The following is a 20,855-nucleotide window of genomic DNA, read 5'->3' on the forward strand; positions in this document are numbered from 1 at the left end:
GTAGATTTAGTGTAAGAAAGTAAGAGAAAACTGCATGCCCTTTGTTCTTGTTCATCCAAATAGCCATCTCTAAATGATTAGATTGTCACTCATCGAGAGGAAAGGGAGGAAGGTGTGAATGTCGAAGCTGAATGGCTGGGTTCTTATGCACACCTGAAAAATGACTGGCAATAATTTCAAGGTCAGTGGTTTCTGATAGTTTCTTTTCCATTGCCAGCAGAGGCAGCTGGTGACTATCTTATTGCAGGACAGGGAATCCACCCTCAGTTTTACTAGCCACCTTTGGTTTTAACAATGGCACTGTCACAGCTGTTCTGGGTTCTTTCAGGAGCTATTCAAGTGCTGAGCCCTATTCCTGACATAGATTCAGCAACTGGATAGCTCCTGTATCATCCAGAACAGCTATGGAGATGGTGCTGCTGAGACCACAGATAGATTCCCCGACCATCAAAACTGGAACCACCAGCCTCTCTGGACTGCCACAATAGATGTTCATGACCTATATTGCTCCTCAAGTGAGAGATAAAAATGTCCATTCACATCCAACACTCGATTGAAAGATTGTGATAGTTCTATAGTCAGTAGCGTGTGTAATGACAGTTTAAAACAAATTAAAACAAATTTCTATCCCGTCTCTCTCCTTAGCCAGGCTGGGGAGCTTTTCTCAATTAATTATTTCATTTAAAATGTGCATACCTTGACTTTTGATTCGAGACCACACTCCCTTGACAGTGTACAATAAAATAAAATTAATGCACCATTAAGACATAATAAATGTAAGATTTTAAATGGAGAAGCCAAGCCTGCAAAGTGGTAGTCAATATTTACAAGGTAAAACACATTAAAAACAATTGGAATCTACAACCATCAAGCCCTGAATTAGCTTCAAATGGTTCATCAGCACACTAATGTTCAGGGCTGCTAAGCGATTTTAAAATGCAGGCCAAACAAGGATTGGGCTGCACATTTGCTAATATTTACCAATACTATAAAACTAGGTAGTGTTAGTAAGGTTCTCCATGATCACAGCCCTTCGCAATTTGCAGGGCTGTCCTGAGGCATTTTTATGCTGGAAGGAATGATGGTTCACTTCCTCTCCCACATTTAATGGCTCATCAATCTTATTTTACTGGCACTTGGCCCTTACTTTCATGTGTGTAGGGGGACAGCAACTTCCCCTGCACAAACGTAAGTGATGTTTGTTTAGAGATGTGTACAATGACACCAATACTGCTGCCACTATTGCTATCTCGCCTATCACTTGAGCCAGCTTTCTCACTTTGCCTGACAGGCATATTACAATTGAAAGAGGCCCACTGTCTGGAGTTTTGCATGCGAGTCTGGCGGCTCAAGGGGAAGGTCACAAACAGCCCTGAAACAACATGGAGAGAATCACAAGAAGCTATTATAAACATGCATGTTCTTTTTCTGCTGACCTGGCAAAAGGTCTAAATACCCTAAATGCACCAGATTCCATCTGATCTTGAAAGCAAAGAGTGAGACCTGCTTAGTTCTTAGATGGAAGACCAACAAATACCAGATGCTGTAGGGTACATTTCAGAGGAAGGACCTGGCAAAACCACCTATGAGTGTGTTGTCGAAGCCTTTCATGGCCGGGATCACAGGGTTGTTGTATGTTTTCTGGGCTGTATGGCCATGTTCTATAAGTATTCTCTTCTGACGTTTCGCCCACATCTGGCTACCAGTATTAAAAAAACTCAAAAATCAGAACAGTAAATAAGAAGCAACACTCTGAGACATGGGAACTAGGGGCAGCTAACAAAGGATGCCCCAGGCAGAAAGTAGCCAATAGATGAAGCCATTCAATGCAAATTAGGGTGATTAACTGCAACATTCATGCTGGCCTCCAAGTGACAAGAGTTCTTCCCTCACCCTGGACTTCCTACAGATATATATGTCAGCTCACCACAGCCGCTCCTGAATGAACACACGAGACTCTTTGTGGTATCACCAGGAACTTTTACTGTAGGAAACATGAACATCAGAAAAGCCAAGAATGGGAGGCTCCGGCCAACCCTCCTTTATATACCCTCCCCCTCATTTGAACAGTCTCTTCCCGCTCAGTAAAACCCCGCGCAAATTCCCCGCCAAGTCCATCAGCCGTTTCTCCTCCGAGTCCTGGGACGCAGGTGTCTTATCAATGTCAGTGACCCTGAAACTCAGAGCCACATCCAGGCTCTAGTAGCAGGGTTCTGACATGGCGTCCTCCTCCCCTTCGTCCTGGAAGGAAAAGATTAAACACAACTATTGTTCTCCGCTGTCCAGAGTTCCTTTATACTTTTTTAACAGGCTGCAATGGAATACCGGGTGTACCTTTCCTAGGTCCTTTGGTAGCCTCAGCTCATAGGTCACTTCGTTTATTCTTTTTGCTACCCTGAATGGCCCTATATAGCGTGGAGCCAATTTCTTGGATGGGAACCCCAATTTCAGGTTTTTTGTGCTCAGCCAAACCAGATCTCCTTCGCCCAATTTGTCCCCCTCTCGGCGCCTACGATCCGCAAAGAGCTTGTACTTCTTTTGTGTTTCCCGCAATGCCTCTACCACGGTTTGCCACCCTTGCTTGATTTTGGCCGGCCATTCCTCGTCGGTCTGGCCCTCCCCTTCCTTCCACTCGGGTAGCCTGGGGAAAGGGGCCACCTCCTGTCCGTATACTATTTCGAATGGGGCACGACCTGTGGCCGAATGTACGGCCCCGTTAAAAGCCATCTCAGCAAACGGAAGAAGGTCCGCCCAATCATCCTGTCTATAATTGGTGTACATCCTTAAGAATTGGCACAGTGTCTGTTGGGTACGTTCGACCCCCCCGTTGGTCGCGGGATGAAAGGCCGAGCTCAGGTTCCTTTCTGCTCCTAACAGCTGTAAGAATTTTCCCCAAAATTTTGCAGTAAATTGGACTCCCCGGTCACTAATTATCTTGTCGGGACACCCATGTAGGCGATATACATGCTTCACATACAAATCAGCAAGTTTTTCAGCTGAAGGAAGTTTTGGCAGAGCCACAAAGTGTGCCTGTTTTGAGAATAGGTCCAATATTGTCCAAATGTATCTGTGGCCTCTGCTGGGGGGTAGTTCGCCTACAAAATCCATGGCTACGCATTCCCATGGCCTCATGGGCTCCACCACCTTCTGCAATAGCCCCTGGGGCTTCCCCGGTGGTGTTTTTCCCTCTGCACATAATTCACACTGCGTGACGTACCCCCTGGCGTCTTTCCTCATTCCGGGCCACCAGCATTGTTTGGCCAACAGTTTAATAGTCCTGGTGGGGCCTAGATGACCCGCACCCTTGTTATCATGGTACTTCCTTAACATTTCTCGTCTTAAACATTCAGGAATATACAATTTCTTATTTACAAACACCAAATCCCCACACAATTCTCCCTTTTCTTTGTTTGTTTGTAACCATTTGTCCATTCCATACGCTCGCTTCAACTCTTCCTCCCATATTTCTCCTCCCCCCGTGGAAATGGCAGTACGTTTGTTTTCTTTGGCCGCTTGTGCTCGAGTTAGTACTGCCAGGCCCCATTGCTTATCAAGAAAAACACTCCCTTCAGATTCCTGAATTCCTCCCCCGTGCTGAGGCATTCGAGAGAGAGCGTCAGCGAGTATATTATGTTTCCCCTGGAAGAATCTGAGTTTGAAATCAAAACGGCTGAAATATTGGGCCCATCTAATTTGCTTCGCTGATAGTTTACGAGGGGATCTTAGATACTGTAAATTTCTATGGTCAGTCCACACCTCAAACGGTGTTCCACTTCCTTCCAGGAAGTGTCTCCAGCACTCTAGTGCTTTTAGAATCGCTAAGGCTTCTCTCTCCCAAATCGGCCAGTTTTTTTCTGTATCGCTAAACTTTTTTGACAGATAGCCACATGGCTTCAGGTTCCCCCCCTCGTCTTTCTGCAGCAGAACTGCCCCATATGCCCGGTCTGACGCATCGCAATGTAATACAAAGGCTTTCGACATATCAGGGTGCTGTAGGACAGGCTCCTCCGTAAAACGCTTTTTAAGGGCTTCGAAAGCTTCCTGGCATTCTATTGTCCAGGTCAGTTTGGCCCCTGGGGCCTTCACTTTGGCTGTTTCTCCCCTGCCTTTAGTCTTTAACAAATCCGTTAATGGCAAAGTGAGGCGCGCAAAGTCCTTGATAAATGTTCTATAGAAGTTTGCGAACCCTAGGAAGGATTGCAGCTGCTTCCGTGTTTTGGGGGCTTCCCACCCCCTCACGTCTTCTACCTTCGCAGGGTCCATCGCCACTCCCTGGGATGAAATCCTATACCCCAGAAAGTCTATCTGGTCTTTATTGAACTCGCACTTGGCAAGCTTCGCATACAGTTTTGCTTCTCTCAACTTTTGCAGGACTTCCCTGACTAGTTCTATGTGTTGTTCCTTAGTCCGAGATACTAACAATATGTCATCTAAAAAAACAAAGACTCCCTTGTACAACAATGGATGCAACACTTCGTTGATTAATTGCATGAACGCGGCGCCTCCGCCGCACAACCCGAAAGGGAGCACACGATAATTGAATAATCCGAATGCACAGGAGAAGGCCGTCTTCCACCTGTCCTCTGGTTTAATCTGCAATTTATGGTACGCTTCAATTAAGTCCAATTTAGTGAATATCTGTCCCTCCGATAACTGGGCGATCAAGTCCTTCACTAAAGGTAGGGGGTATTTATTTCCAGAACTGATTGCATTCAGGCCCCTGTAGTCAATGCAGAGCCTCAGCGTTTGGTCCTTTTTGCGCCTGAACAACACAGGCGCCCCTAGAGGGGAATTTGAGGGCTCTATGAAACCCCTCGCTAGGTTTTTATCAATGTATTTTCTCAGTTCCTCCTTTTCCCTAGCCGACATTGGGTATATTTTTGCCTTAGGAAGCTCTGCTCCTGGGACTAGCTCTATCTTCACTTCAACTCTCCGCTTCGGTGGGAAACTGTCTGCTTCCTTCTCATCAAATACGTCCACAAAATCCCGATACTCTGGGGGTAATTTATCTGCCAGTTCTGCTATCCTGATAGAGTCTTCCTCCCCCCTTTTCCCCGGCTCCCTTTCCACTTCCTGGCTCCCTCCTTCCAACTTCATCCTGAAAATCATGCTCTTATCCTCCCAGTTGATTTGCGGGTTGGCCTGCCCCAGCCATGGCATGCCTAGTATAACATTATAGCTGGCTATTTGTGATATCACAAATGACACCTTTCCTTCCCAACTCCCTATCTTACACTTTACATCTTCGGCACTGTACTTAGCTAATGATCCCGATGCTGTGGATCCGTCCAACTGCGAGAAAGCTATTGGGGATTCTAGGTTCGTTCTTTCGCATCCCAATCCCTCGGCTAATTCAGGGGAGATGATGTTCCTGGAACATCCACAATCCACAAATGCTTTGCAGGTCGCTTGTTTGCTGCCACTTTCCAGCTGAATGGGGACCACTATCATGGCTTTGTCCTGACTTACCAACCCCCCCGAGTGGTGCCTCATCGGTGGTTCTTCCTCGGCGCGTTTCCCTGCCACGGCTCTTGGTTTGGGCGGGCCTCCGCCTTCCCCTTTTCTCTGCCAGCACTCGGCAGCCCTGTGGCCCAAACGGCCGCACACGAAGCAGCCCCTCCTGCTGGTGCTCACGTTCCCTGTCGGCTCCGTTCTCCTCCCGGCTGGGGTTGATCCCTCCTTCCGGCTCCCCTCTTTCATCTGCGGCCGCTGCTGTAGCCCTCCTCGGTGCCTCCTCGCCTGGGCCAGCGATGTCTCGATGCGCCCCGCCAGCTGAATCCATCCGCGCAGTGTGTCAGGCTCATCACGATGCACCGCCCAGGAGAGGATCTCCCGCCTGAGCCCCTCTTTGAAGAGTTCTATCTTTGTCACTGCAGACCATTCCGGCACCTTTTCAGCGAGGCATTGGAACTCCTCCGCATACTCAGATACCGACCTCTGCCCCTGGGAGACGGTCTTCAACTCCTCCCTCGCCCGGATCTGCTCCAGTGGATCTCGGAAACGGGTCTCCAGGGCCCCCATAAAGCGTCGGAGTGACCCCAGACATGGGTCGCGCCGCGCATGTAGTTGAACGTACCAGCTGGCCGCTCCCCTCTTCAACACTGCACCAATGGCCCGTACCCGGCTGGATTCCGTTCTAAAAGTGTGGGCATTGTCCTCCATATAGCCCCTCACCGTGGTCAGGAAAAAATCCAGTTCAGAGGACTCTCCCCCAAACTCGATCCTTAGTTCCTCTCGTCTCGGTAGGGGTCCCTGTGGTGGCAATCCCCAATCCTCCGCCCGTCGCAAGCCCCCTTGCGGGCCAGTGGGCCCCGCTGCTGCTTCCCTTTGTCCTGTGCCACGCCCGGCATTCGCCAGGGGCACCAGGGTCTCAGTTGGGAGCGTAGCCGGGATTCTCGGAGGCTTTTCCCCTTCGTCGTCACTCTCCTCCACCCGCGTCAGGCTCGTTTGGATCTTGGGCCGGGCACCGGGCTCCTTTCGCATTTCCCTTCCCTTCGGTGCTGGGAGGTCTGCAAAGCCCTGGCTGCTTCCCATGCTCACGTCCCACATTGAGCTAGCCCGGAGTTCCCTTCCTCGCTCCGGCTCCGCCAAAACCGCCAGGCGCTCCATCGCCCTCGACATCACTGCCAGGGTGGTCTCCATCGCCGACATCCTCTCCTCCAGAAACACCATCTTTTGCGGGCCTGGGGAAGGTGAACCTTCCTCTCCTCCGGTGCTATCTCCCCGCACCACTCCGCGCCTCTGGGTTACCCCATTTGGCTGGGCATAAGCGGTGGATGACGCCAGGGCCGCCAGCTGGTGGAACTCAGCGTCCGTCTCGGGAGTGGCCCTTTCTGACCTTCCTCCTCCGGCGCCCAAGAGCTCTTCATCCTCCACTTGCATGTTACACCTCACCGCTACAGCGGGATGGTGTCCGTATTCTTGGCTTAGTGTCAGCTCACCACAGCCGCTCCTGAATGAACACACGAGACTCTTTGTGGTATCACCAGGAACTTTTACTGTAGGAAACATGAACATCAGAAAAGCCAAGAATGGGAGGCTCCGGCCAACCCTCCTTTATATACCCTCCCCCTCATTTGAACAGTCTCTTCCCGCTCAGTAAAACCCCGCGCAAATTCCCCGCCAAGTCCATCAGCCGTTTCTCCTCCGAGTCCTGGGACGCAGGTGTCTTATCAATGTCAGTGACCCTGAAACTCAGAGCCACATCCAGGCTCTAGTAGCAGGGTTCTGACATGTAAACCTTCCTTGCTGAGTTTCTTCATACCTCACAACCTCTGAGGATGCCTGCCATAGATGTGGGCAAAACGTCAGGAGAGAATACTTCTAGAACATGGCCATATAGCCTGGAAAACATACAACAACCACCTATGAGTATTTCTTGTCTAAGAAAACCCTATGCAATTCATGTGGATGCCGTAAGCCAACAGGTGACTTGAAGGTACACACACAGACACTGGTACTTGCCCTGCTACCTATGTAGATGCAGAAGCAAAAGGCAAAGGTATTGTAGTTTCCTTCTGATGTCCTCCCCGCTGTCTACTTCCTCCCTATTACTGTATGTGCACTGCTTCTCCCCTCCCCTCCACTCAAACAGAGGGGGAGAGAACCAGATCAGGGTGAGGAAAAAGAGACAGGTGAAGTAATACCTAAAAAGTCACAAAATGCAGGAGAAGGGGGATCACTTCATTTTTCTGCCTTAGTTGTTTGAAGGGTTATCCCAAATAGCAGCAGGATGTGGTTTTAGCATTGGGTTATGAGTTTGGAAAATAGAAAGAGTTCAAATCTCCGCTCAGTCATGGAAATCCATGGGCAGATAATACCCTCTTAGCCTTAGAAAACCCTGTAGTGACTCCCCTTTGTGCTCCCATAAGTTCAAATGACTTGAAGGCACAAACAACAACAAACTCACTTGTCTCATTTGTGAAGGCTATGATGAGGGAAGGGAAGGTTTGTTTATTCTGCTGTTTGGAGGATAGAGATCTTAGATACATGTCCCCAGATCAGGAAGTTATAGCTCCTCTGGTATTTTCTACAAGACAGGGCAGTACTTTCTGTGTTGTGAAATGAAATGAACTAGCCTTCCTTCTCTCCTTAAGGGCCTGGGACAAGTGCCTCATTTTATGCCCATTGGTTTCTTTCTTTCTAGAAAGTTGCTGCAGCTGATAACTCACAGACCAGCACCGTTCCACAGACCACGGCACTGAGTTGCATTGATATAGGATTCACAGCCCACTTTGAGAGTTTCTGGTTAAAACTTGCCCAGTAGGCTTTATAACCACAGTAAGGATTTGAACTTGGATCTCTGAAGCCATAGACTATGACATCTACCATTCTGTACACCACTCCAGAAATACTATATTTATCATGCTGCTTCAATTGCATAGTTATTTTGTGAATAGAAAGCTGAGCTATTTGCCTGAGATCTGTTCCCTGAGCTGTGGAACTCCCTGCCAATAGAGGCTAAGCTGCCTTGTCCTTAACATTTCTCTATCAGAAGGAAAAGGGCTTTTTATTTGGGCAGGCTATTAGTAATGTGTTGGCTGCTCTTTTAACAGATTGCTGCTATACTTGTGGATGGCTTTTCCCATTAACAGTGTTCTGCAATACAATTTCTTGTGCTTTAGCATTATAACTTTTTCTGTTTGTTTTGTTATCTATACCTGCCTATAGGAGTCCCCAGTGGTGCAGAGGATTAAACAGCTGAGCTGCTGAACTAGTTGCCAAAAGGTCGGCAGTTCAAATCCGGGAAGTGGGGTGAGCTCCCACTGTTAGCCCCAGCTTCTACCAACCTAGCAGTTTGAAAACATGTAAATATGAGTAGATCAATAAGTACCGTTCTGGTGGGAAGGTAACGGCACTCCATGCAGATGAGCACCAATCCCCAGAGTCAGACACAACTAGACTTAATGTCAGGGGGAAACCTTTACCTTGTTGTGAGCACTTGTTCTGGAAAAAAAATGGAACATAAGTCAAATACTTATAGACAGACAACTTAGATATATATAGGGCTTTATGAAACTACATTACTACTGTTACTGCTACTATTGCTGCTGTTGCTACAGCTGCCATGTTGTTCTGTTCAATGAATGGTATTCAGTTCTGTTCAGTCTGCCATTTTTCAGTTCCTATGTTTTCACTTGAGTACAAAGGAGAAAAAAGCCCACAAATCCTATCAATGGTATCCTATTTCTTAACGATCTACAGGGAAGCCCGAAATAATTTCTCCTATTCCTGTCTTGACAGAGGTGCACAGTTATATATGGATTCCTACCTTGTCAAGGGAGGAAACGGGAAGCATGTGCCACACCAACCAGCAGAAGGCACAAGCAGCTAACACCCGGAGAGTGTGGTCCATTGTCTGATGAAGCATTCTGAGTGATTTCTCCATGGCAACAAAACAGCCCTGCCAATCATTTCCTCATCTCAGTCTCCAGAACCTTTCTATTCTGCTTCACAAGCAAAAGTTCATCCAGACCCACAGAGCCATTATGAAAACAAAACAATCCCTGTCCCCTGGATTTCCAAAAGAGAATGTACTAGGAGGGGCTTTTCAAAATGTATTCTTCTTGTCATAATGAAGAGCTTGCCACATACATTTTTTTAAAAAAGTGTTTGCTTCTCAAATTAGCAATCTATGCTTGGTATTATTAGAGAGTAGAAAGCACATGCATTATAAGCCTGAGGCCTTAAATAGGACAAAGGCCAAACTGTACTAAGCGATGCAGCATACTCCGTTTCTCCCTCCCTCCTCCCTCCCTCAAGCTAAAGAAGGCCATCTCTGTTTCCTAAGGTTATATTGTCCTTGACTGCAAATAATTTTAAATAAGGGTTGCATTTTGAACTGAGCACAAACCAGCAACATTGGTTCTACTGCCAAACCAGACAAGACAACAGCAAAAGGCCGGCTAACCTTTGCTATTGCAATGGCAATAAAGGCGAAGGTTGGACTGAAGCCCCTGTGAAGTGTCTGCACTGGGATGGAGATACTTAAGAGCCATGGCCTTTTTCTTATCTCATCTGAATAAAAGAGAATGTGATACATTACCAGAGCCACCTCTTCCCCTAGGCAGAAGGAGGCATCTACCCCAGGTGACGCAGCATTTTTAAAAGAGTGGCAAACTGATGGGGGGGGGGGGCAGAGCTGTGTGCTTCCATTTACTACCTGCTCTGTGTTTTATTTTATTTTTATTTACTTTATTTTTATCTTTTTTCTTCATGCAGGGACTCTGTACCCCAAAGCCTGCTGCTTTTAGACATAGTGGAAAAGCTGTTCTGTTACCTATTTCAAATTTTCAGCCATCATTCCCATCAGCTTGTGTATGTGGAGTGCAGTAGGGAGTGGGCTATCTTGCCCTTTGCCCCAAGAGCAAATGTTTTGAGCTGGTACTTTGCTTAATAAAACATGCACCCAAATTTCCTGCCAGTTACTAACTTATGGGCAGGAAGATTATTCCTTAACCGCTATCAAGCAATTCGGGACAAAGTAAAAGGCCCACGTGTTGTCGAAGGCTTTCATGGCCGGGATCACAGGGTTGTTGTATGTCTTTCGGGCTGTGTGGCCATGTTCCAGAAGTATTCTCTCCTGACGTTTCGCCCACATCTATGGCAGGCATCCTCAGAGGTTGTGAGGTATGGATAAACTAAGTAAGGAAAGGAAAGAATATATATCTGTGTAGAGTCCAGGGTGTGGCAAGAGTCCTTTGTCACTGGGAGCCAGCATTAATGTTTCAGTTAATCACCCTAATTAGCATTGGAAATGTTTTGTCTCTTGCCTGGGGGCATCCTTTGTTCAGTCAAGCCCTCGAAGTGTTGGTTCCCATCTACTGTTTTGATTTTGGAGTTTTGTAATACTGGTAGCCAGATTTTGTTCATTTTCATGGTTTCTTCCTTTCTGTTGAAGTTGTCCACATACTTGTGGATTTCAATGGCTTCTCTGTGTAGTCTGACATGATAGTTGTTGGAATGGTCCAGCATTTTTGTGTTCTCAAATAATATCCTGTGTCCAGGCTGGTTCATCAAATGCTCTGCTATGGCTGATTTCTCTGGTTGAATTAGTCTGCAGTGCCTTTCATGTTCTTTGACTCTAGTTTGGGCGCTGCGTTTGGTGGTCCCTATGTATACTTGTCCACAGCTGCATGGTATCCGGTAGACTCCTGCAGAAGAGAGAGGATCCCTCTTGTCCTTCGCTGACCATAGCATTTGTTGGATTTTCTTTGTGGGTCTGTAGATAGTTTGTAGGTTGTGCTTCTTCATCAGTTTGCCTATGCGGTCAGTGGTTCCCTTGATGTATGGTAAGAACACCTTTCCTCTGGGTGGATCTTTGTCTTGACTCTCATGGTTTGTTCTTGGCCTTGCAGCTCTTCTGATGTCTGTGGTGGAATATCCATTGGCCTGTAGAGCCCAGTTTAGGTGGTTGAGTTCACCTTGGAGGAGGTGAGGTTCGCAGATTCTTTGTAAAAGGCCCATGTTTTTCTGAAGGCTTGCTGCTTCTCACCCTGCATCTTAATGGTGTTGTTTTCCTATGTGCAAATCAGCTGTCATCAGTTATGGAGATATATGTCTGTTTGGAAAGCAGTCCGTGCTGAATTTATGCTTCAGCTAGAAGTTAACAGAGAAATTGCTTATGTATTGCCAACAAGACCTAATATCGATTACTGAACAGTTATCATCTGACAGCTGTTCGGTGACCTGTGGTAATATAAATTAATCAATGCTTGTCATCAGGAACCACATCACATTTAACACTATTGTTGAAAGCATCAATGAAAGGAGAGGAAACAGTGAATGAATGTGGCTGTTGAACTGGTACTTTTCGGACATTTCCAGATAAAAGTGAAGAGCACATTGGTTATCACTGCTACTTCAGGCAGTGGCAGAGAGGAAGGAGTTATTTCCTCTATAACGGTAGTGACACTTGGGGCAGTGCCCATATCCAAGCCACTGCTGCATGCTACTAGCTTCTATAGGTGGCAATCCTCCCTGCTGGCTGGGGGATTTGGGCAATCGTAAAGGGCAGGCCCTGCCTAATCTTGGGAGCTAAGTAGGGTCAGCCCTGGCTATTACTTAGATGGGAGGTCACCAATGAATACCAGGTGCTGTAGGTTATATTTCAGGGGAAGGAATGGCAAAACCACCCATGAGTATTTATCACAATCCTCACACAATGAACTGAGAAGAATGAGAGGGGCACACAATGAATTTTTGTCAGAACCTTTAGGTCCCCTTTATTTATTTATTTATTTATTTATTTATTTTTCAAACTTATATGCCGCCACTCCCCTAGGGCTCGGGGCGGCTTATCTGCTTTACCCGATATGATCTAGGATAGCCTGGAAATGTTCCCTTTCCAAGGTCTCTGTATCTGACCCCTATGGAAAGACCTATTGATTTCACCAACACCTTGAAGCACCCTATTGTTTATCAAGTCTGATATCATTGTCCACACCAGAGCTGAAGATATCGGGAGCCATCTCAGCCCATTATCACCAGACATACCACATGCCTTCTCGATTGTGCCCTTCTCCTGGGCCGATCAATAAATGGACTGACATGTCAAATGCTCCAATGACAGTTAATTAAATTGCCTGTCACCACAAAGAGCCAACCAGCAATGATATAGGACAGATATAGGAAATGGATCCTAGCTGGACAGTTTCTAAGGAAATCAGGAGCTGGCATAGCTTTCTTGCATAGCTGTTAAATGAAATAAAAATGTCCCATATTTGCAATTGCAGCACATCAGTTTTGTGGAGTGCTTTCTCTCTGGCCATTGAGAATAAGCCTCTGATTTTGCCTTCAACCCGCCTGTGTCTCATTTTGCCTTCTGGAAAGCTAGACATGCCAGGCCTACATACCCAGGGCTCTTACGGATGCTGAAATCACATGACAGTGCAAACAGACTTCAAGCTTCAAATGTAGTTTGCACTCAATTTCTTTTGTCTTTTGTAAAATGCTCAGGCAAAAGGAAACTTCAGCAGCTTTTCCTAGGATTTATGTTCTTCCTTGTTTATAATTTTTCCCATCTGATGTTGCTTGGCTACATGTTTCGTTTTCATCTGTGAAATGTTGAGGGGGGTCATTGCATTATTACTCAACAACACTGATGTCTGCAGCAAATATAGTGTTTTTCTGACAGGGTTTTAACAACCACATAAGCAAGTTATGTATTAACAGATAGTTTTCTTTTCCTTACTTCTCAGTCACATAGTCATTTCCACACAAATTAACTTGTCAAAACTATGTCTCCCTCAGAATAGATTCTAAATATCTATTCTGACTGGGGCTGGATGCAAACCAGATCAGTGTTTCAGAGCTGAAGAAGTATCATTACACATGGTATGCCCTTGTATTTCTGCTGTCATTTATGTGCAGCAAATTCGAGTTTCCCATTTGGCAAACCAACACTTAATGCTTCCTTGTAAATAGTTTCTTGCAGAGGTGGGCAAACTTGTGAGTCCTTGGATGTAGTCTGGAATGCATTAAGGCTGTTACAGGTGTATAGCTCACAGCCATGGTTCTCAAAGTGTTCTCTGTGGAGCCCTTGGGATTCTGCAAAGCCTACTGAGGGGCTCCGCACTTTCCACCTGAAACTTCACTGGGGATGAGCAGCCAATGGCTTACAGACCAATAATGGTCTAGGGTCTATCATTTTGAGTGGCACTGTCTTAGGGTACCTTTCATTGTTCCAACAGAAAAGTAGAATTACACTGAGATGTGATGGACTACAGCTTCTATTGTTGTCAATTAGTATGCCTTGCTGGGTGGAGATGATGGGAATTGTAGTGTGACATATTCCACAAGCAGATTTTGAAAGGCTGTCTAAAACAATCACCATCACGCCTAAGCCTCTGGTGGATTGTAGTAATCTCTGAAGGTCATAGGAAATAACTTGCTCGGGGTAAAATTAGCACCAGGTCAATACTAGGAAATAACCTAAGAAGTACCGTATCTCCAGCATCATGAGAAATGCAATGAATCCTTAGGAGTGTATTTGAAACCCCAGACATGTGCTGGATAGCAGCAAATAAGCTCTAGTACTAACTATGTGAAGCTAGAAAACAGACATCTTTTAAAGGCACTAATAGAAATTCTCTTTTTGTATATCCCACATGCATCCCTCTTTTTTTACTGGCATGTAACCCTTAACGGACTTTGCAGAAGCAAGAGGAACGCAACTGCAATGTAATTAACACTGCAAATACTTGTTTTCCCCCTTAGAGAATTATATCATTAGCTGCTTCAATTGTGCATGAGATATAAATTACATTGCTCAGAGGCATCACATCTTAAGAGACACAATCCTAAGTGATGGGGCTTGCCAGTGCAGATGATACTCTATGGCCCAAAGCAGCAGAAGGTCAATTGTACAAAGGTTGCTTATTTTTACTATTAATCTTTTTTTCTAGTCTTTAGAAATTTTCCTTGGGAAAACAACACAAAGAAGCACTATACAGCTTAGCTGTAGTAACAGGGAATTCTGGATGTGTTTTGGATTTATCTGCTCAGGAAAGAACAACAACATTTTTTGTCTTTTTGTGGCTTCATAGTGCCTGAATATCACATTTAATTTTTATTTTCTATGCACAAAAACAATTTTGAACTGTATTACACAATGATTTCCCATGCCATACTGAAAACCTGTTTTCTGAGAAGGAGCTAAAATCAGTAAATCATGTCCCCAGAAGCTTCCAGGAGGTGTGATTTGGGTTATCCTTGAAAAATACTAGGAACATTTTTCTTTTTTCTTTTAAACACTAATATTTATTCAGAAGTTAAGAAAAAAGATTAAAAATCAATGTAAATAAAGCAGATTTTCATAATATATAACACTAAAACTGCATCTTAAAAAAGGTAATGTAAAAAAAAATGCTAACTTAACACAAACCTAAACTAATATACATATGCCAAACACACATCTAGAAAAATTCCACAAATCTCACACTCATTGTCTGTTGATTTGTATCCCTTATTATTGCACCACTCTTAGATAATACTACTAGTATGTAACCACACTTCAGCTTTTAATAACATTTCTCTAATTAATAAAAGCAACAGTTTGACATTTATCCCCATTGTTGATGTGAAAAAGGAATAAAGAAGTCCCAATTTTTCTTAAAGTTTGTCAAAGCTTTCTCCTTGATCAGCATCATCAGTTTGCTCATCTCGAATAATACATAAATCTTCATCAGCCATTCCAATGCATTGGGATAACTGGTTCCTTCTATTTCTTTGCATAGTTTTTTTCTCACTGCAGTTATCATATATTGTAGTAATCTTCCATATTTTCTTTCTAGTTGATTGTCCAGCATTCCTATCAGGCTACATAAACACTAATTTCTGAGGAAGTAGAAAACCAGTTCATGCATAATATGGTCAGATATTTCCATCCTTTTCCCATCCTTTCTCAACAACGAGGTAATACAGAATCAGTGTGTGCTGAATAAATCTTTAAAAGCAATCTTTAATAGGAGCAGCAGGCTGTAGGAAGTTGAAATTTCTGGATGGCTGGCAAGAGTGATTAACTAGCTCTTACATATGCGCTTTATATGCTTTAGGGATGGATAATGTAATAACTAGGCATTTACTAGTTAATCAAGCAATCTGTATCAAATAACAACAAGAACTGTAATAATTATGTGTGGCTTTTATTCATTCCAGTTTTCTTTAAGGGTTGTGCAAGGTCAGAGGAAGACTGGAAAGTTTCTTAGCATGCCTGGGAAGCTGTTCCTTTTAGGCATGTGTGAATTAATCGGAATTGTCGTTAATCATAATAAAATCATATCTATTTTGGGTTCCGAACGGGGTTCCAAGGTGGTTTGGCACTTCTGAATTAACCTTCCAATTCGAAGCATTGGAGGCCATCCTCAGAATACCTTTAGATATATGAGAAAGCATTTTTAATTCAACCAATCTCCTGGTTAGCATCGGGCTTAAGAGCTCTATAGTAACCAAGCCTGGAGCGTTTTCCCTCTTGGTTAGCGACGGGGCATAAGAGCCCCATAGAAACCAAGCCTGGAGCATTTTCCCTCCTGGATAGCATTGGGGCATAAGAGCCCCATAGAAACCAAGCCTAGTGTATTTTCACTCCTGGATAGCATCGGGACATAAGAGCCCCATAGAAACCAAGCCTGGAGCACTTTCCCTCCTGGATGGTATCGGGGCATAGAGCCCCATAGTAACCAAGCCTGGAGCGTTTTCCCTCTTGGTTAGCAACGGGGCATAAGAGCCCCATAGAAACCAAGCCTGGAGCATTTTCCCTCTTTGATAGCATTGGGGCTAAAGAGCCCCATAGAAACCAAGCCTGGGGCATTTTCTCTCCTGGCTAGCACTGGGCTGTTTTGAGACAGCATTGTGTTGTGTACTGGTTTGAAAGTTGGACTATGATTGTGGCTTGATTTCCACTCAGTCATGGAAACTCACTGGGTGATCTTGGGCAAGTCACACACTCTCAGCCCCAGAAAACCCAATGAAACAGGAAATAACACTTTCAAACCAGGAACATATTTCCTTCTTCAGAGACTGATGGCCATCTGTCAGGAGTTATTTGATGGTGTACCATGATTTCTGTTCCTGGCTGATAAATGTCATTTCCTAATTGGTTCTGTCATAAAAACATGGTGAAAACTTGATTACACTGCCAAAACTTTGTCTTTGTGCAAGGGACATCGTCCTATAAAAATAGCACATTATGGTTTGTTGAGTCTCTCTCAACCAATTTAACAAATTTTCAGCCACAAAAACAAAGTTTCTGAAGTAGAACAATGACTTTCAAAGTAAAGACAACCCAATGAAACAGGAAATAACACTTTCAAACCAGGAACAGATTTTTGTTATTATTAATTTTTTTAAATAAAAACTTTGAACATTTGCCAAAAATCTGAGGATAAGTTAAACCTTCTTAGATTTGGTGAGCTAACAGTGGGAAATGTGTTCTACCACTGTAGCAAATTTCATTAAGATAGCTCAAACAGTGAGGGAGAGAAAACCCCCTCAATTTTCCCCATTGACGACAATGTTTTCCTTCATGCGCATGCGCATCCACTATTAACGAGGTACATATGAAGATTCAGAAGTTTCAGAAAGTTTTGAACTTTTTGCCTTCAAAATTCGGAAATGACTTTAGAAACAAAGCGCCAGCGCCTCCTACTTTCGAAGAGAGTTTAGAATCATTTTTTTTCCTGGATTGCATATGCCTAGTACCTTTGTTAGGATGACGTGATCTCTCCCACTTTGCCTGTGGAAGTGTCAGCACTTTCAAGACAAAAGAGTGGTCTGGTCTTGAGGGAGGATGGATTTTTGACTGTAGTTCAATCCATGAGTCCAATTTGTTCCAGTATCATCTAGCTCAGTGGTTCTCAACCTGGGGTCCCCAGATGTTTTTGGCCTACAACTCTCCGAAATCCCAGACAGTTTACCAGCTGTTAGGATTTCTGGGAGTTGAAGGCCAAAACATCTGGGAACCCACAGGTTGAGAACCACTGATCTAGTTCTTTGTGCAAACACAAGTAAATAGCAGCTGTGATGAATGGCAGCTTAAATCCACTAAAGTGGCATGAGCTAATTTTGTTTTAATGTCACATTGCTGCATCAAGCTTAACATCTTTGTGAAATCAATAAGCCATTGTTTGGGCACACTTACCATTTTATTTTATTTTGACAGACCCCCCAGCCTTAGGTCTTATCCACACTAGCAAAAAAAAATCTGTTCCAGTACTATATGAATACACAGTATATGGCCATTTTAACAATGAAAGTGAATATTTTAGGCTTGAATACATTTTTAAAAATTACTTCTTACTCTGTAGTTTCCAGGAAAAGTGTTTTTTGCTATGTATGTCCTATCTGGTTCAGGCTGGTATTGGCGGGGGGGGGGGGGGGGGTAGGTTGGTGGGTGACGTGGTCCATCCAGCAAGCATCACCTTGATTTCTTGATGTTCAGTGTTACTTGCTGAGGTGTATATTTAAAATTAACTTTGTTGATCTTATTTAATATTTTATTAATAAAGGAGATCTAACCTAATAAAGATGTTCTCTAATTTGTGTGAAGAACAGAATAAAGATGATTTATTGAACTCAGTTTGGTAAAAGGAAAGGAAAATGAAAAAGTTGTGCATGGCTGTGAAGGCAGCAGCACCAAGGAAATATCTTTCTCCTAAGGACTTGTTTCCCCTTGGGACTCCAGCCAATGCCTTTTGAGCCAGGCACTACCCTGGCAGAGCCCCGCTGATGTGGTCAAAGGCTTCAGCCAGAATGAGGTGCAAAGCCATTTGATCAATGGTGAGATGGTAGCCCGACTGACCCATCTCCACTGATATAATGGCTAGACTTGTTTGGGAAGGGAACAGCACTCCTAAGGAGAAGGAAAAAACAGTGCCGACTTAAAATGGGATAGCAGAAATGTGTGGCTATCATTACAATTTCAGTCTGGCATATTACAAATAGATGTGACCTTAATAGGGTTAATTCAAGGAAACTTTGTTGAAGCGTAGAACCTTACATTTCTTCCTGTTGAAATTTAGTTGGTTAATTTTAGCCCAGTTCTCCAATTTGTTATGATCATTTTGAATTTTGATGTTGTAGCCCAGCCTCTATCTGAGGCTGGCCACATTCAGCCTGTGATTGTCCCTGCACCTGCCTTGTCAGAGGTGCAGCCAGAGTTTGTCCCTCCACCTGCCTTGCCAGAAGACTCTGGGTTTGGGCCTGAGATGCAACCAGAGTTTGTCTCAGTGAATTCCATGACCAGAGACAGAATGGTTGCAAGTAGGCAGTTTGAACTCCATTCCTCAAAGCCGTCAAGTTCGGATCTCCAGGTGGCAGATGGGCATTCTAATTTGGATGCTGGAACTGATAAGGTGGAGAGGGATAATGAGCTTGACAGAAGGAGAGTGATAACTAAGTTGAGAAAAGAAAAGGAGTGTGTTTGGAGGAGTAGGCGTTTTCCTTTTGAAACAAAATAATGAGCAACCTTCTCACGGAAAGGGACCTTGAATTTCCCATAAGAAGGGTTGTTTTCTCTGACATAGTCAGAGGTGGTAACGTTGCTAATCCAAGAAGGAAGACCTTTGCTATCTTTGCTTTGTGTGTACTTCTGCAGCCTTGTATCTTGATTCAAGTTCCAGCCTTGCTTTTTTCTGTGTTTCCAGTTGAAGGTTCCAGTATTTTGCAGTTTGGATTTCGGTTCCAGCCAAGACCCTTGCTTTGTGTTCCAGCCTTGTTTCTGTATCTTGGACTAAAATGTGAAGTTTTGTTCCTGTATTCCAGTTTGCTTCTTGTGTTCCCAGATTGATTCATGCCTTGGATTAATCCTTGAGATCCTGTTCGGACTACTTGTGATATTTTTCTTGGAACTGACTTTGATAACCAGTTTGGAGTGATTCTTTGAGTGATTTTTATAGACTCTTGCTTCCAGGTTTTCCAGTACTTTGTTCCTGTGGATTCAAACCCAATTTATTGACTTTGAACTTTAATTTTGCTATTGCTTGCATATAATCTTCAATAAAAAGGTTGCTTGCTTATATTCTGGGGTTCCAGTGTGGTTTTGGGATCCTAGGGGTGCAACACTTGATCCTGTCTGTTGGGGTATTAAGTATCATTCCAATTGCGTTCGTCTGCATATTTGATAAGCATGTCCTCTATTCCAACATCCAATTATTGATAAAGATGTTAAATAGCACTTGGTTCATGACAGCACCCCGTGGCATCTGGTCACTTCACTCCAGGATGAGGGGGGAGGCATTGGGTTTGGCTGGTCAACTAAATACAAATCCAAGCAAGAGTAGCATTGTCTAGGGACCTAATCTTATGTATTTTTTTCTCTTTTTCTACATACTTCAAAGATGGACTCTCACGGAGACCATCAAATGATGCAGGAGAGTTTCCAGTGGTTGCTTGTGGGACTCCGTCTCTGCTTTCTGCAATGTGTAGAAATGGGAGGATTTCAAAGATGAGCAGAAATCGACTCCATTCCTTTCCCTATGCATAGAGACACTTTAAAATGGGTATTTTTCCTTGTGATGGGAAGTGGTGGATTTGTCAGGGTACCTTGTGACATTTTAATGTCAGCATTCATGTGGGTGGTCTGCTAATATGGCTTCAGTTTCCATTAGTGGTTTAAAGACAGTGTAGGTCCCATTGAAAGAAGTGTTTTTAAAAGAGTGCCTGTATCCTTTAGTATAGGGGCTTAAGAGGAATGATCCCATACAAAGTGGGGTTTCAAATAAAAGGAAAGGGTGCCTGTCTCCTTTAATCTAGGGGCTTAAGGGGAATGATTCCATTGAAAATTGTGTTTCAAAAAGGATGCCTGTTTTAAAAAGTGTGCTGGGATCTTTGAAATGGTTGAACTAGAATGGGGAAGAGACAATTCTGTGTGATGGATTGAGTAAATTCTCAATCTACTTTAGAGACAGAACCCCATGAAACACCACACAAAGAAGACGATTCCATCCGCTTTCTCCCCTTGAGAGATGAAGTTCTAGCTCACATTTTACTAACTTCTTTGTGAGAATGTCATGGGAGACCTTGGCAAACACCTTACACAAATCAAGGTATGCTTAGCATTTTCTTCATCTACCAAGTTTGTGACTCTTATCAAAAAAAGAGATAAGATTAATCTGGCACGATTTGTTTTTGAAAAGCCCATGTTTAGTTTCAGTGATCATGGCAATTCTTTCTAAGTGCTTTTAGAATGTCTGTTTAATTATCTACTTTGGAATCTTTTCTGATAATGATGTCAGGCTAACTAGGCAGTAATTGTTTTGGTCATTTCCCCCGAGCCCTTTTGGAAGATGGAGACAACATTTGCAACATCCATCTGCAAGGACTTTTGTCCTCCAGGAATCCTCAAAGGTTATTCCCAG

General features: G+C 44.1%; 1 protein-coding gene across 1 annotated transcript; it reads right to left on the bottom strand.

The window, feature by feature from the left end:
• Positions 1-1,959: 1,959 nt before the first annotated feature.
• LOC134297493 (uncharacterized) lies at positions 1,960-7,236 on the bottom strand. The gene is made up of 2 exons (XM_062975191.1): positions 5,470-7,236; positions 1,960-2,241 (listed from the first exon to the last, which is right to left on the bottom strand). Exons 1-2 carry the CDS (start codon positions 7,015-7,017, stop codon positions 2,200-2,202), a joined length of 1,590 nt encoding a protein of 529 aa, XP_062831261.1. The 5' UTR covers positions 7,018-7,236; the 3' UTR covers positions 1,960-2,199.
• Positions 7,237-20,855: the final 13,619 nt, after the last annotated feature.

Source organism: Anolis carolinensis, chromosome 3, assembly GCF_035594765.1.
Source record: "Anolis carolinensis isolate JA03-04 chromosome 3, rAnoCar3.1.pri, whole genome shotgun sequence".
NCBI classification, from domain to species: domain Eukaryota; kingdom Metazoa; phylum Chordata; class Lepidosauria; order Squamata; family Dactyloidae; genus Anolis; species Anolis carolinensis.